The 16484-nt window shown below is 49.7% G+C and overlaps 1 protein-coding gene across 2 annotated transcripts in view; it reads left to right on the top strand.

Annotated features, from left to right (window-relative positions):
• The window catches only part of C11H10orf143 (chromosome 11 C10orf143 homolog), a 69591-nt gene that overhangs the window by 33914 nt on the left and 19193 nt on the right, over positions 1-16484 (top strand). The window contains exon 4 of one of the 2 annotated variants that reach the window (XM_072972130.1): positions 693-1244. The exons of the other annotated variant lie outside the window; for it this stretch is intronic. Within the exon in view, the coding sequence (XP_072828231.1) occupies positions 693-722 (30 nt within the window). The 3' untranslated portion in view covers positions 723-1244. Of the gene's footprint in view, positions 1-692; positions 1245-16484 lie in introns of those variants that run through there. 2 annotated transcript variants of the gene reach the window in all.

Here is a 16484-nt window from a genome sequence, read left to right as displayed (position 1 = left end):
CTGGCCCACTGCTCCCCTCCTCGCCTCAGCTGGCCCAGGGCGCCTGTTGCCACCTTGGTGGTCTCGAAGAGCAGGGGTGCCCTGCCAGCCTTTGCTTGGTGGGGGCACCGAGCCATGCTGCTCTCTGCCAGGACAGAGGCCAAGTGTGGTCAAGATTTCTGGACGCTGGACAAGACCTCTCACTCATGGTGGTGCAGTGTCTGGCCGTGGGTCCGCCCCGGCCGCCTGGTTCTCCCAGCCCCTTCTGCAGGTGAGGCTGGGGAGACATGAGGTCTGCGCCCTGAGACAGGGCGGGCAGAGGGCCCTGGGGGGTCCTTCCGAACCTAGGTTTCTTCCAGACCCCAGACCCCTGCGAGGGCCCCCCGGCAGTGCTTTTGTGTTACATCCATTCTGTATTTAGACAACATCATTTAAAAAAATTCTGTTTCTGAGTATGCAAGTGATGCTTTCATCCCCTCTTCTCCCCCTCATAGAACTGTGGGAGAGAAGAGAAGTAGCATTTATTGGGAACATTCTATGCACCAGGTGTAGGAAGTGGTTTGAGTATCTTAATTGTAACATTTTATATATATTCTGTAAACACGTGCTTACCTCAGAAATAAGGGTTAGCTCAGTCGTTTTAAATGCTGTGTTTTGTGTTGGTGAACGTACAGCCAAGGTAAATTTATTCCCCGGTGTGCTGTTTATTGCAGGGACATTTTAACCACACCGGGGATCGGTAGAAGATGCAAGGTGAGGAGGGACGATTCCGACGGTGGTCTGGAACCCTCATGCGCCAGCGAGTGTGAACCTGTCCCGGACAGGGCTGGGTGCCCCCCTGCTCCACAGCAGGTGACCCCCCATCCTCCGCGCCAGGGCCGGGGTACCCCACACTGCAGAGGAGCCTCTCAACGCCATCACTTACCGAGCCTCTGCTCATGTGCATCTTACTCGAGGAGATCGGCTGCTTTATTTAAAAGTTAAAAAAAAATTCAGTGTCAGACTTCCTGTGAGGTTTGAGAACCCCGTGGCTTAGGGGGCCCCATCCAGATGCAGCCCCACTTTAAACTTCTCAGTCTTGTGGACACGGCCAGGGCTGCTTGTGGACTCTTTTTAATTAAAAATCTTATTTTTATATTGAAAATGTCCTGTAACCTTAAGCTGAATTTAGTAAATGCTACTGCCCGTCTGCTCTCTGTGATTCCCCGACGGAAGTTACCAGGCGCGGAACCCCTTTGACAATAAAATGGAGATTCTCGTTTTCTCTTGGGTTTCCGGTGTATCGTCTGCCTGTGGAGACCGGCGCTGTTTCCCTGGGTCTGCAGGCTCCCTGAGGTGCCCCGTCACCTCGGAGGTGGGTCCTGGCGAGACCGCTGGGTCTAGACCTGCTCCGGGGTCCTTCCTCCTAGAGCCGGGACGGACGGAGCCCTGTGCTCTCCGTTTCCCTTGTCTTGTCCTCATGGCTGTGTCCTATGCCAGTGGCCGTCCCACAGCGCCCACGTCCTGAGGAGCCCATCCATAAGCCATCACGGTGTGTGGTGGAGGGCACGTCGCACTGGGAAGACAGGACAGAAGAAGAGAGGGTGCTGAAGGGGAACTAGTGCCACACCATTTGTGACATGGGCTATCCAGTGTCACAGGACACGCTGCCAGGTGGCGGGGCGGAAAGCTGGCTTTTCTGCCCCCAGCATCTCTGGAGGTCATGAGACATTTAACCCAAAGTAAGATCGCAGAGCTGCGACTTGAGCAAGTGCCAGCTGAGGCCGAGAGAGAGAAAGTGAGATCTGTGGCCTTAAATACAATTTTTAAAGAGCTTTCGTTTGCTCCTCTCTTTTCAGAGTGAGGTAGACATCTTATCTTTTATGGAAAACATGAAAATTCTTAGACTCAAACATTTAGTTTTTGTATGTAAGCTCCCCCCCAGCCCCAATTCCTGGGGAGAAGATGTCCACATACTCGAGCTGAGGGTTTGGTAGTTGAAGCAGCACAAACCCCGAGCTGCTCATATGAATCGAAAGCTTTTCTGGGGAGGAAGAGACCCTGGGATCCGCCCTACCAGGTGGGGAACACGTTACCTCTTGCGTTTGGGCCTGGCAGACATGGGTCGGGCCTCCTCTCCCCACGTCACCAGCGTCTCAGCCTCGTTCCAGCCCGCGAGGGGGTCTGATGACCTGCGGACTGGCTAGCGTGAATCCCGGGATGTGCCACAAGGGCCCAGCCGCTGCTCAGGGCCTGTCCCCTACCCTGTCACTCGGGCCCACTGCAGCCAGAGCGGGCGTTCTCTGCAAGAGCAGGACACGCGTCTAACGTGAACATGCCCGGACGGGTGCGGTGACGCCGGCCACGCGTGAGAACCAGCAGTTTTATCCGAATTCCTCCAGCCCTTAGATCGTAAGGAGAAAACGCAGCGTGGGACTGCTCGCCCCGGGGCCCCTGGGAGGTGTGGGCTCCGTGTTCTCAGTCAGCTGAGGACAGGCCATCAGTAGGGCGCGCCGAGAGCTAGGCGTCCAGAACCGTCTCTACACCCGGAGCCCAGCTCGCCGGCCCTCCGGCCCAGCAGAGACTGCGCAGCAGAGCCTGGGGGCGCGTCCTCCAGCCAAGCCCCTCCTGGCTGGCAGCCTCACCTCCTGCTCCAGAATCGTCCCTACCCCCACCCCCAGCCTGCCTCCTTCTGGGCCCTGCAGCCTGAAATATATAGGGAAATGACATTTCAGTAAAACATTTTTGTTTAATTGGCTTTTTTTATGATTATAAAAATACTTGTTCATTGTAGAAGAATGTGGAAAACAGTCACCCCGCACCGCCACACTTGGCCGCCGGCGGGCTGCCTCCCGGTGTGGGCGTCTCTGATTCCCAACTGAAGGTTCTTTTGTGAACATTCTCCTGCGTCATTGTAGGAAAACGTCATTTTAAGAGGTGGCAGGGGTTTCCACCGTGGGAAAAGCAGGCCATCGTTTTGACGGCTCTGACACTAACTGGGCCCTTTTGTTGGGAAGGGCCGTCTGTAGAGTGTCTCGGTAGGTGTGGGGCAGCTCTCTGTCTGCCGGGAGGTGATGTGATATGACAGGCAGGAGTGGGGACCGCCATCCTGCTGGGATTACCTGGGAGAGCCGCCCGGGGACCTCGCTCAGGAACCACCTCTCCCTGCCAGGTTCATTTGTCGGCACCACAGGTCCTGAAACAGATTAGCTAATTCGCAAAACCTGCACGGGCTTCGCGAAGCTGGGTGTTGACACACCCGTGACGAGAATGAAATGTGATTATCCCCTTCCAGTGCTTCATCTTTGCTTTCCTGTCTGGAGAGGAGGAACAAGACACTTCCTCACACCCTGAGGAAACAGGCTGGCATCTGTGTGTGTGCACTTCCATTAGATAAACTTCCAGTTTGTTCTTTAATCCTGATCTGCCATTATTTGCTTTTTGTGTAGGGACAAGAATACCAGAACATACCTTTTATCATTTCACAAAGTAAATTTATAATGGTTTCCAAACTTTTGAGCAAATTACAAAACTCTTGGAAAATTCAAAAGCATGGTAAACGTAACTTATCCAAGAGATACTAACATCACTCAAAATGTTTTGCCTTCTTTTGGAAAACATTTATTTCCACATTTGCTTTTAACACATTTCAAAATTATAGTTCAAATACATACTAATTAGAGAAAAAAGTTTTAATTGTAGATAAGTGAAAATGAAATATAAATGTGAAAGTCATCCATAATCCCATGGCTCAGATCATTTATGCCAACGTTTCAACATGTATCCTTATAAAACTTCCTTCTGAGCACACACATCCATAAGCCTGTACTTAAAAAAACTTTTAGAATACTTATTTTATTTATAGTACAATTTATTTTACTTCATTTATTTATTTTGGGGGTAATTAGGTTTCATTTATTTTTAATGGAGGTGCTGGTGATTGAACCCAGGACCTTGTGTATGCAAAGCATGTGCCCTACCCCTGAGCTACACCCTCCTCCGTATAAGCCTATGTATACTTTCAATACTTTTAACGTCACGCACATCGTCTCCTGCCAGTAACGTGTGTTAGGTTGTTATTTTAAAGGGCTGCAGAGTATTTATTCCATCAAATGGAAACACATGGTGAGGTAGCCCACTCTCCTCCTAAAGTGCATCTAAGTTATTTTCATTGACTGACTGATTGATTCATTTGTTCATTCATCTACTGGCTATTACAAAAATTGCTGGATAAATATTCTTACACACATTTTTATGAAGTTTTCCAGTTGTATTCATGAGAGAAGATTCTAGAAGTTGCATTGCTGGGTCAGAGGGTGCATCCTGGTTCTCTGCCGTCTGGAAAGGTGGTCCCAGGAGCTTTTGTCCCTTCCATTTCACCAGCACTGACTAGAACCCACTTTTTTTTTTTAACTTGAAACGTTTTGAACACACACAAACTAGGCAGAATGAACAGGACAAGGAACTCCTTGCCCTCTGACCATTGACCTCTGACCAGCTCCAACAGCGGTCTCACTCACCGCCCACCTCGCCTCCCCTCCCTGTGCACTGGAAGCGGGTCCCAGACATAATCTTTGTTCATCTCTGATTATTTCAGTCTGTCCTCCCAAAGAGACATGTAAAAAGCATGCCCACAATACGACTGTCAGTCCTCGAGGTTTACAATTATTCCTCATATTATGAAGTCTCCAGTCTTTGGCCAGATTCCTACTTGCTTCTTAGTTTCATAGACGATTGTTTTTGTTTTGTTTTGTTTCTTACGACTTGTTTGAGTCGGGATCCAGACAAGGTCCCTGTACCTGACGGGTTGCTGGGTCCTGAGTCTCTCCTGACCGCGGGTCTCCCTTCCTCCTCTTCCCCCGTGTGCAGTGTTTTCAGGAAATCAGCTTGTTCGAGGAGTTTGTGTCGAGATGTTGCTCGTTGCATCTCTGTCATGTTTTACCTGCTCCTCCTTACTCTGTGCCTCCTATACATTGGTAGTTGATCCAGAAGCTTGATCGGATTCAATTTTGGTTTATTTGGCAAAAGTTCTTGTTTGATCCCTGCTGGTCTGACCTTTGCATCAACTTTGTGGTTTTAACATGCAGGTCGTGTGTTGCATTTCGGAGGTGTGTATCTGCCATCTGTGTGTCCTTGGTGAATGTCCCATCTTTGCCCATTTTCCCATTGGGGTGCGTGTCTTTGTTATTTATTTTTGAGAGTTTAAACATTAAGGTTGTTAAGGCTGTTTTTCTCTTGCTTGTTACAAATATTTTTCCCCACTTAATATTTTTCACTTTCTTTTCAGTGATGTCTGTGATCTCCTTGGCTAGAAGTTCTTAGCTGTCACACCTGTTGGCCTTTTTTCAGTTTGTTTCTAGTCTTGGAGTCATTGAAAAGGTCTTCCTTTCCCCAAGACCGTGTACATGACATGAACTGACATGTAAATTATGCGTCTACATTTTTGCATAATTCTGATCTAATTTTTAACATGTAAAACTTTACTCTAGCTACAAAGTTTGGGGGCACAAAGGACAGAATGTCTAATTCTGTTTTTCCCCAAATATTAACCAGTTATTCTAACCACATCTTTCTGCACTGATTGTAAATTCCCCTTCTACCATATACAGAATTGCTTCTTTACTTTCTCTTCTGTTCTGTGATCTATCTTTCTCATCTGGTGGCTGAACACTCTGTGTGTGTGTGTGTTTGTGTGTGTGTGTGTGTGATGTGTATAACTGCAGGATAAACAGTACCTTCACTATATTGAGATCTATCACCTAGAGACATGGTACGTGTACATTTTACACTTTTAATGTGTGTATCTAAAAGTTTCCTCTTTTTTTCTGATGTTTGTCTTGTTTTGTTAGTTATATGTCTTACACTTTAAGCTCAGCCCTAGGCAGTCTTTTTTCCGTGACCTTTTCTGATTATAAATGTTATACTGGATCATTTCCTGAAAATTTGCTGTTTAAAACTCAGTAGGACATTTTCCCCCAAATGTGAAGGGAAGGAAGCTCGTCTTCAGTGAGTAAGCAACACTGGATCAGACGCTATACTTAATTACCATTTTTAATCCTCAAAAATCCCTTTGAGAGGAGAATTATCCTGCCTGTACTGAGAATGGAGGTTCAGCAAGGCCACGTCACTAACCCACAGCCAGCCCAGGACGCTTAGACCCAGCACCTGCCCTCCAGACCCAGGCTCCTGGATCCCGGGCGGGAGGGTCTGGTCAACAGGCGGACTCCCTAGGTTGGCGGCAGGGGTGCCGGGACTGTGTGCTTTGAATCAGCTCCTGGGAGATGCCTTTGACCACAGTGAGAACTGGGGCGTCCCCGTGACATGGGACCTTAGTGGAGGTTCAGGCCCTTCTGGTTCCAGGGTGGAAGGCACTCTGTTTTTCTGGAACAACTGAGCCTTTTACTTGCCAGTCCAGGAAGTCCCAGACTCGGCACCCAGTGCCTGGTGGACATGGGGTCAGGGCCGAGCTCTCCGGTCAAGTTCTGCTACGAGCCCTCGCCAGCACCTTCATGTTGGACCGCCTACCCCACAGGTTACATGGAGTGTAAATAACCATCTGTCCCAAGAACTCAGCAGGAATGCCCTCCAGGTGACCATCCAGCAGGGGGCATCAGCATCTGTCCCCAGTCCAGTTTCCTTAGCTCCTTAGCTCCCAGTCTGGCTGAGGGTGAGCAGTGTGGAATGGCTCCCAGATGGCAAGGAGGTTTGACCTGCGCTGCGGCTCCGAGCGGCCGGAAGGCCGGGTAGTCGGGGAAAGAGAGGCCACGCGCATCTCATGCCCGGGGACCGTCCCTGGTTCCCTCAGTGACCGGTGGGGACAGACTGCAGCGTATGGGGCTGTGTCTCCTGGCTCTCCCAGACTCAGCTGGGGCTCCCGTCTGACCGTTGTTCTCCTCCGCTGTATCTGGGGCCCCCGTCTCCTTGTAGACTCATTGTCGCCGTCCTTGGCCTCCTTGGGTGGGTGCCCAGTGTGCCTGTTCTACTTGCTTATTGTGGTGCCTGCCACCTGTGACCCTGTGTGTGCTTCCGGGTGCTCTCCTCATCCTGCTGGGGACAGCACGCCCACTTCCTGTCCTGTCTTGTGGTCGGGGTCTCGAGCTGTGGAGGCCTGGGGGCAGCCCTTCCTTCTGGAACAAGAGCCCAGGCACTCCCAGGGGCCAGCTCAGGTCAGTAAGGACTAAATGAGCTTTGACTAAAAACACAGGGACTTTTTAGGCACAATTCAGGACAAGATCTCTTTACTGACATCCAAATTTACTTAGGTGAAAATAATTACAGAAATACGAACTTAGATCACATTTAGTTATGATCTTTATTAAGAATCAAATTGTAAGAAAAGAAGTAACTGTCAACCACAAACATATATAACAGCTGAAGTGATCTTTCTGGTCACTCTTCTGGTGACACCACCTTACTCATGTTTTCATGTTTTGGGAAAGCCAGTTCAATGATGATCTAAATCTCTTAATGTTTTCAAACATTCTTTTTTTTTAACTGAAGTGTAATCAGTTACAGTGTCAGTTTCTGGTGTACAGCACCATGTCCCAGTCATGCATATATATATACATACATTTTCATGTTCATTTTCTTTAAAAGGTTATTACAAGATACTGAATATAGTTCCTTGTGTTTATACAGAAAAAAATTTGCTTTTTTTAAATCTATTTTTATGTATAGTAGTTAGTATCTGCAAATCTTGAACTCCCAAATTTATCCCTTTGCACCCCCTTCCCCCCAGTAACCATAGATTGTCAAACATTCTTGACAAGCCTCTTAATAATTAATTTGAATTAGCAAAAGAAATGTAATCTCGGGGGTCATAAATGCTTTTTCCAGTCCCTAAAAGTTATTGATCATCGAAAATGACCCATGGCCATTTGTGTGTCTTCTTTGAAGACATGTCAATGCAAGTCACTCGCCCCTTTAAAAACTGGGGCATTGTTTTTTTGCTGTTGAGTTATGGGAGTTTCTCACATATTTTAGAAATTAACCTCTTATCAGAGCAATGGTTTCCAAATATTTTCTCCAATTCCATAAGTTGCCTTTTAACTTTTTTTTTAAATCACTTTATTTTTTGTTTGTTTGCTTTTGGAGGGAGAGGTAATTAGGTTTATTTATCTTTTTTTAAATGGAGGCACTGGGGACTGAACCCAGGACCTCATGCATGCTGAGTGCGTGCTCTACCACTGAGTTACACCCTCCCCTGCCTTTGCTGACTGTTTCCTTTGCGTCTTAGTCTGATGTGGTCCACCTTGTCTGCTTTTGCTTTTGTTGCCTTTGCTTTAGGTGTCATGTCACACGCCCATCATGTCATTGCCAAGATCAACGCCCTGGAGCCTTTCCTCTATATTTTCTTCTAGAACTTTTACAGTATCAGAGCTTTAATCCATTTTGAGTTGATTTCTGTGTATGATATAAGTTAAGGGTCCAATTTATTATTTTGCGTGTGGATATCCAGCTTCCCCAGCACCATTTGAAGAGACTATCCTTCCCCCATTGTGTATTCTTGGCTCCTTTGTCAAAGGTCACTTGACCACATATGCATGGATTTATTTCTGAGCTCTTCATTCTGTTCCATTGGTCTAGATGTCTGTCATTATACTAGTACCTACTTTTTTGATTTCATAGCTTTGTAATATATTTTGAAACCAGGAAGTGTGATGCCTTCAACAGGAATATGAAGAGATGCTCAACATCACTTATTGTTATGGAGAAACAAACCAAACCCACACTGAGATAGCACCGCACTCCTGTCAGGATGGCTAAGCCAAAAAAACAAGAGATGGCAGGTGTTGGTGAAGGTGTGGAGAAACGAAACCTTGGACACTATTGGTAAGCATGCAGAATGATGCAGCTGCTATGGAAAACAGTCTGAAGGTTCCTCAAAGAATTAGAAATGGAACTACCAGAGGATCCAGCAATCTGCCTTCTGGGCATACAGTCAAAGGAACTGAAATCAGGATCGTGAAGGGATGTGAGTGCTCCCATGTTCACTGCAGCACTAGTCACAGGAGCCAAGATGTGGAGACTGCCTAAATGTCCATCAGCTGGGAAATGGATAAAGAAAATGTGGTCTGTGTACACGATGGAATAGTATTCAGCCTTTAAAAAGAAGAAAGCCCTGCATTATATGACAACATGGATGAACCTGGAGGACATTATGCCACGTGAGATAAGCCAGTCACAGAAGAATAAATGTTGCATGATTCCACTTAGATGAGGAATCTAAAATAGTCAAACTCAGAAGCAAAGAACAGAACGGTGGTTGCCAGGGCTGGGCGGAGGGGCACATGGGGAGTTGTGGGTCGGTGGGTAGAGTTTCAGGTGTGCTGGGTGGCTGCGCTCTGGGCCTCTGCTGCACAGCTGAGCACATGTGTCAACAACACTGTGTGCATTGCACACTTAGAAATCCCAGAGAGGCTAGAGATCATATTAAGTGTTCTTAACACAATAAAACTAGAAACACCCATTGCCTGCAGTGGCGCTTGGGAGGAAGGGTTGCACAGGTGTCATCAAGTCCAGACTTGGTCTGCTCCCTGCTCAACAGGCCAGTAAATCAGGAGATGAGGTGTTGGGGCAAGGAAAAGTGACTTTATTTGGAAAGCCAGCACACCGAGAAGATGGCATACTAAAATCCTGGAGAACCATCTTCTCCAAGTCAGAATTCAGGCTCCTTTCATAGTAGAAAGGGAACGGGGGTGTGGCTGGTTACTGCCAACTTCTTGGTGTTGGAATCATTTGTTCTTGCAGCTGTCCACCTGGGTCAGATCATGGTGTCCCTGCAAAACTCCAACAAGACAAATGTTATTTTCTAGTCTGCAACTTCTTATCTTTATATGAATGGGAAAGTGTTTTACCCTGAAAGGTCAGAGCCTTGGGAACGGCTCTCCTGTATATTTCAGGCTATCGGCAACATTCTTTTACAAAAGGTGCAGAACCAGCAAGACTAAGCACAGGAAGCAGCACAGGGTTAGCGTTAAAGGCGCGGATCTCAGATGGAGTCAGGTTTGTTCTTGCCTGTCACGCTGGCTCTTGTCTTTGCCCTTGGTTCCCTGGTTGCTGCTGAAGGACCTTCCCTCCCTCTCCTGGTGCTCAGCAGTTTCTCCTCTAATGGAGCAGGAGGAGATTTCACAAAGCCTCTTTGTCCCTCCAGATGGTTCCACTTACGTGGTGGTTTCCCTGGCATCCAGGGTAATTGATAGATGTGCTCGAGACCCATGGTCCACAAGTTCAGGCTCTGGAGGAGCCCGCGTTGGTTGCTGTCCCCGCCCAGACTGCAGAGCTCCCGCAGCCGGCCAGCTGCCCCTCCACTGCTCCCTGACACGAGGGGACATCTTCCTGTGTGGTCCCGTGTGCTCTGGGCCCTGGTCTGGAAGACACCACCACGGACACAGAGACTCTAACTGGAAGATCCGACTCTGTCCCCAAAAGCCTCTGAATGGCAGAAACCCGCCCAGCAGGTCACGGAGCCCCTCGGCAGCTGAACTTTACTTACAGCTCCCACGCTTTGCATCACTCTCAGACAGACTGGCTCTTAACACAACAGAAAACAAGGCACATTGACACAATTCACATAAATGTATAAGAAGGTCCAGCTTGTCCTCAGTGTGGCATTCAGATTTGGTGGCAAATGTTCACCATACAAATGATCTCCACCACCGCTGGACCGGCGTTAGCAGACAGGCTTGGAAAACTTTCTTAGAACATGTATTTTTCTCCTCAAAGTTAGTGCAATAATTTTCAAATGCACCAATATTTAACTTAATATTTATTTGTCCCCGAGGCTGTTGGGCTCACAGAATAGTGATGGAGATGAGCTGGCCCCTCCTCTGAGCCGCAGGCATCCGGTCTAAGCTCTCACATTAAGCCCATATTCTCACCAGAATTCGCCCCATATCGGAACAGACACTGGTGCCTGAGTAGACTGGCTGAGTGAGACGGTGACGGCGAGGTCAGAGGGCTCCAAAGGCTCGTGTTCTCTCAGGTCTGGTCACCGTGGCCAGGCCAGGCCTGAGAGGCAGGATCCTTGCCTCCCGTCCTGGCAGCTTCTTCTGGACCAGTTTCTCCCTCCACTAACTGCCCCGAGGGGGCCCCGGATGTCGGGGGGCTGCGTGGCTGGTGGGCAGCCCAGAGCTGATGACTGACGGGTGTGGGGTCCACAGAGCCCCCGCTTCACATCCAGGTCCTCTGTGCTCCCCATGGGATCAGGCTGGGCTCTCCCCATCCTGTCCTGCCCCCACCCCACCCCACCCCCAGTTTCCTCCTGTGGGTCCCATCCACTCTCTCACCGACACGGGAGCCCCTGCTCCGGCTCCCATCCACAGGGCCTGAGCACGTCCTGTAGTGTTGGAAGGGAGGTTGGTGGCCAGGCAAGGTGGGGGTGGACAGAGGGGGACAAGGCACCAGTGATGAAAGCAATTTCAGGGGCCACCGTCTTGCTTTACCAATGAAAAGATCAGAGCCACATGGGACCAAGGGTTCGCAGTTAATTCTGGTGAGAATGTACACGTTGTATTTTCCCTGTAGTGTATTAAAACTTTATAAAGTTAACTTTGAATAAAGAGCAGGTCGGCTCAGAAGTGCACCCTAAGGTCTGTGGTCACAGCTGACCCTGCTCCGTCCATGCACGTCCTGAGCGCGTCGCACACAGCAGCTCGGGGAGCCCTGTTGGTCCCCTGGGGCAGGTACGGCCATCTGCTTCCAGGACCGGGAAGTCAGGAGACTGGCCAGGGCCACGCTGCAGCCGCGGCTCAGCCCCGGAGCGGGCTCTGTCCCGGGCTGGGGGCTCCCGAGCGTCTGCCTGTGTCCAGGCACTCTTTGGGTTGCTACATGTTCCATTTAACACGACAGTCTCTTAGAATAAAATTTTAAACTGAATCTGAGTATGGACTCATGTTTCTTTGCTGATGTGAAATGAATTCACACGTCCCGTCTTATTTGAGGTCGAAAATGTCACGTAGATTTTCAAGTATCTTTTTAAAGTTTTACTATGATTACTGTATTTGCTCTTCCATCTTGCCTTTATTTGGTGGCTTAAGTGAAGTTTAGAGACGGCAGGTCACTGTGCTGTTGTCCCCCATCCAGTCACATTAGCTCGGCTGTCAGCCAAGGGTGCCCCTCCGTCGCCGTCTTCCCAGGTCCCCTCCCAGAGCCCTGGGGGGAGGCTGGCTTGAGGGCGGGGCTTCCTTTCGGGCACTGGTAGCTCAGTTACCTCCGTGGCCCCCGGGCAGGTGGGGGCATCGTTTTGGAGATGAGGAAGAGAGAAACTGAAAGGCACCACTGCTCGAGGTTTAATGGGCTCGAGTGGAGGCGAAGACGGTGCTTCGCTCTGCGGTGCCCCAGAGCTGGCCGAGTTCCCTGGCACTCAGGCGGGTTCAGCGAATACTCAACAATCGAACTGATTTCTCTAAATTGAAGGATAGTTGATTTACAATGTTGTGTTAATTTCTGGTGTACAGCATACTGATTCATGTATACATATGTAAATATGTATTCCTTCTCATAGTCTTTTTCATTATAGGCCATTACAAGGTATTGAATATAATTCTCTATGCTATATGTTGTTTATCAATTTTTATATAGTAGTTTGTATCTGCTAATCCCAGGCTTCTAATTTATCCCTCCACCCACCCCCTTTTCCCCCACCCCAGTAACTGAAAGTTTGTTTTCTGTGTCTGTGTGTCTGTCTCTGTTTTATAAATAAGTTCATTTGTGTCCTGTTTTTTTTAGATTCCACATATAAGTGATATGGTAATTTTTCTTTCTCTTTCTGGCTTACTTCACTTAGCATGATAATCTCCAGTCCCATCCATGTTGCAGCAAATGGCATTATTTTATTATTTTTAATGGCTGAGTAGTATTCCATTCCATGTGTATATATACACCATAGCTTCTTCATGCAGTCATCTGTCAATGGACATTTAGGTTGCTTCCATGTCTTGGCTATTGTATATAGTGCTGCTATTGTAAATAGTGTTGCTATGTATCTTTTCGAAATTTGAGTTCCCTCTGGATATATGCCTAGGATCGGGATTGCTGGACCATGTAGTAGGTCTATTTTTAGTTTTTTGAGGAATCTCCATACTGTTATCCACAGTGGCTGCACCAAACTGCATTCCCACCAGCAGTGTAGGAGGGCTCCCTTTTCTCCACAGCCTCTCCAGCATTTGTCATTTGTGGACTTCTGAATGATGGCCATTCTGACTGGTGTGAGTGGTACTTCACTGTAGTTTTGATTTACATTTTTCTGCTAACTAGCGATACTGAGCATTTTTTCATGTGCCTGTTGGCCATTTGTATGTCTTCACTGGAGTCATGTTTGCTTGATCTTCTGCCCATTTTTAGATTGTTTTTTGTCATTGAGTTGTATGAGCTGTTTCTGGAAATTAAGCCCTGTCAGTTGCGTTATTTGCGTTATTTCTCTCATTCTGAGGTTTTCATTTTATTTATGGTTTCCTTTGCTGTACAGAAGCTTATAAGTGTAATTAGATCCCATTTGTTTGTTTTTGCTTCTATTTCTATTGCCTCAGGAGGCTGTCCTAGGGACAGTGGGACACACCTGGGACAGTGTGCTCCAGGGGCCACCTGTGGCCTCACTGCACGTCCCAAGCCTCCGCCTTCAGAATGAAGTCTATTAAGAACATGTCTCCCCAGCTCTCCCTTGCACTCACAGCTTGCTCTGCAATGTGTGGCCTGTGTGTGGTCTATGAGAAAATGTGGTGAGCTTCTGGGACCTGTGTAACTGCGGGTTAGGGAGTGGCCCTTGGAGCCTGAAGTTGACTGAAGTCCCTGCAGACCTCACCTCCCTTGAGCACCCTCCCCACCACCCCCAGATCTGGAACAGCAGCCAAATCCACTTACCCTGCATCCTGAGTTGGGGGCCCGCACCACTGTCCCAGAGTCCCAGCCAGAGCAAACAAAAGAGGCCATGGTGGCCCCAGCACTGGGCACTGGGGACTGAGCCATGTCCAGCCCAGCCATGGGCCAAGGCAGTGACGAGGTAGCGGGTGCAAGGGGTGCTGGTCCCAGGGAGGGGGTGCCTGCCCCTGCCTGGCGCCCACAGTCAGACTCCACCCTCAGCCTTGGCAGGTGGGGCCAAGAAGGGGACACAGCCAGACTCGCCTTTACCTGCTCCGTTGTCCTACAGCTTCTAGAGGGAGCTGGATGGCCCAGCATCAAGCACGTCTGTGATAAGCCACAGAGATGGGGGCAGAAAACAAATTACAGACCAAAGCAGAGGACAACTGGACCAGGAACCGGGCCACCAGATGTGAGCATGAACTGTTTCTCTGGGCTTCTGTGGTGCAGAGACAGCTGGCCTGCACCCCGATGACCTGTAGACAGAAGGTGTGCCTGTTCTTTAGGAGAAACTGCGTTAGTTCCCTGGAGCTAATTCAGAAGAAATACTTGCAGTGGATCTTTATGTCAGTGACGTTGATGGGCACCTCCCCGACTTGGAGCACCAGAGGGATGTGTTAAATATATGAGTACGAGAAACGGGTCTCCAGGACCAGGTGGATGTGGCCAGGGTGTCACTGATCTCAGCTGGCGCAGGGACAGGAGTTAGAGAAAGCGAATGGTGCTCTGTCCCCTGTCCCCGCTCCCCCTGTCCTGCCCCTATCTCTGCCCTCCTCCCAGCTTCATGGGGATCTGCTGGCTTTGCAGTGGGGGAGCCTGGAGTCTGGAATGCAGGTATCTTGGGTTACTTATGGAAGGGAGATCCAGTACTTGAGAAAGCCGCTGCAGGCTGCAGAGCTGTGGGCACTGTTGGGGTGTTAAGGGAGCCCTTGGGAAGGGCAGGACTTCTGGAGGCCCCGGGTCTCCACTGTTATCCGGGCTGTTTCCCCACCAAGCACCCAGCCCTCTCACACCTTGAACAGACCCTCCAGCATCCTGAGTGACACTCAGGATGAGAGAGAACCAGCAGATCACCTTTATCACCCATGCAATAGTGAGACGTCAACGGTATAACGTCAGTGCGCATGTTTTATGTGCAGCTAGGACTCCGCCGGCATGTCCCTGGATGGACTTCTGATCCCCACATGATGCCACGGGCACACCCCAGCGTCGCCCCCACCTTACAGGTGAGAACATCGAGTCCGGAGAAGCCGCAGAACGTACACGTGCATCACCTGAGGTCACACAGGGGGTTGGGTGGCTGCTCTTGGAGGCCCCCTGGACAGCTGCAGGAGGCTGGGCCAACCTCAGGGTGGTGACGTGACAGGCCAGGTGACCCTCGTGGGTGGAAGACACACTGCTTCCACCCAAGCACCCGGATAAGAATGAAAAGTTGTGCTACCTGTTGTTTAGAACACAGAGCAAAGGGTTCAGGTGTACACGCACACACCTGGGATGTGAGTCACGCTGCCCGCCGCCCCACCTTGGGAAGGTAAGGGGGCTTCCTGTGGGAGACCTACCTGGCCTCTCGCAGGGAGATCTGAGGCCCCACGCGGTGCGAAGCTGCACCAATTAAATGAGCCTCTCATCTTCTGTGTAGAGCTCAGGGTGGGCGGGAGCAGGTGAGGCTGCAGCGGCCTCGCTCCTCCAGAAACGCGCCCAGCCCGCGGTGGGGCGGCCGGCAGCAGGCGCCATCGGTGACTTCTGCGGGGATGGCAGCTTTACATATTTAAAAGGCGCGTGGCCGGCTTCCTATCTGAAGTATGTTTCCCTAGAGAGACCACCACCATTTGATCTATTTTTGATTAAAATGTAAAAATTAAAAATTAAATCAAATGGTAGTATAACTCCTTGGGGAATGCACACTTCGGTTGTGAAGTGTTCCCCACAGTAACCTCGAGACTCTTATGGCAGCATCGTCTCATCCGTAGGTGGTCTTTTTACGTCACACATAATTAAAATAAATTGTGGTGGGAACCCCTGAACGCCTGCCTTCAGCTGTATGGACTGCAGGCGGGGCCCCTGGGGCGGGTCCTGGGAGGGGCAGCGGCACCAAGCTGGGGGAAGGCAGCGCCGCCCAGCGAGCACGGGACCCAAGGGTGCCCACTCCGGCCCCTTCCCCACCGGATCCCCCGGGGCACTCTCATCCCACCCCTGTTGGATGAAGGCGCACAACCTTTCCGCCCAAACAGCCTAAGCCCAATGCATGTAGTGTCAGCAAATGATGGGCACTGCCCAGGAAAACAAAGCAGGCGCAACTGGGTTTCCCGGGAAAATGTGTTTTGCAGAATCTACTCGCCAGCTTAGTTGTGTCAGACTGCTGTGTCAGTCTGCCTGGGAGCGTGGGGAAGCACATTCGATAGGCTTAGAGGAGGCCACCTCGCCTTTGCATCCATGATCCCCGCCGCTGACGGACACGAGCCCCGCCGGTGTCACGTGCTGTGACTTTCCGAGTTGTGACTTCATCTCCACCAGTGTGAGTGTGACTGGACATGCTGTGACCGCCCAATCACACCTCCTTGTCTGTGCTTATTTTTCTGAAGCCTCTTGCTTCAGATGAAAATCCCACAGAATAAAAACGTTCCTGGAATAAAGGTCTTCACGCTGCTACCCGCAGTGTTGTGTGGTGG

This window comes from Vicugna pacos, chromosome 11 (genome assembly GCF_048564905.1).
Source record: "Vicugna pacos chromosome 11, VicPac4, whole genome shotgun sequence".
Lineage (NCBI taxonomy): Eukaryota > Metazoa > Chordata > Mammalia > Artiodactyla > Camelidae > Vicugna > Vicugna pacos.
This window is presented reverse-complemented; position numbering and strand designations above follow the sequence as displayed.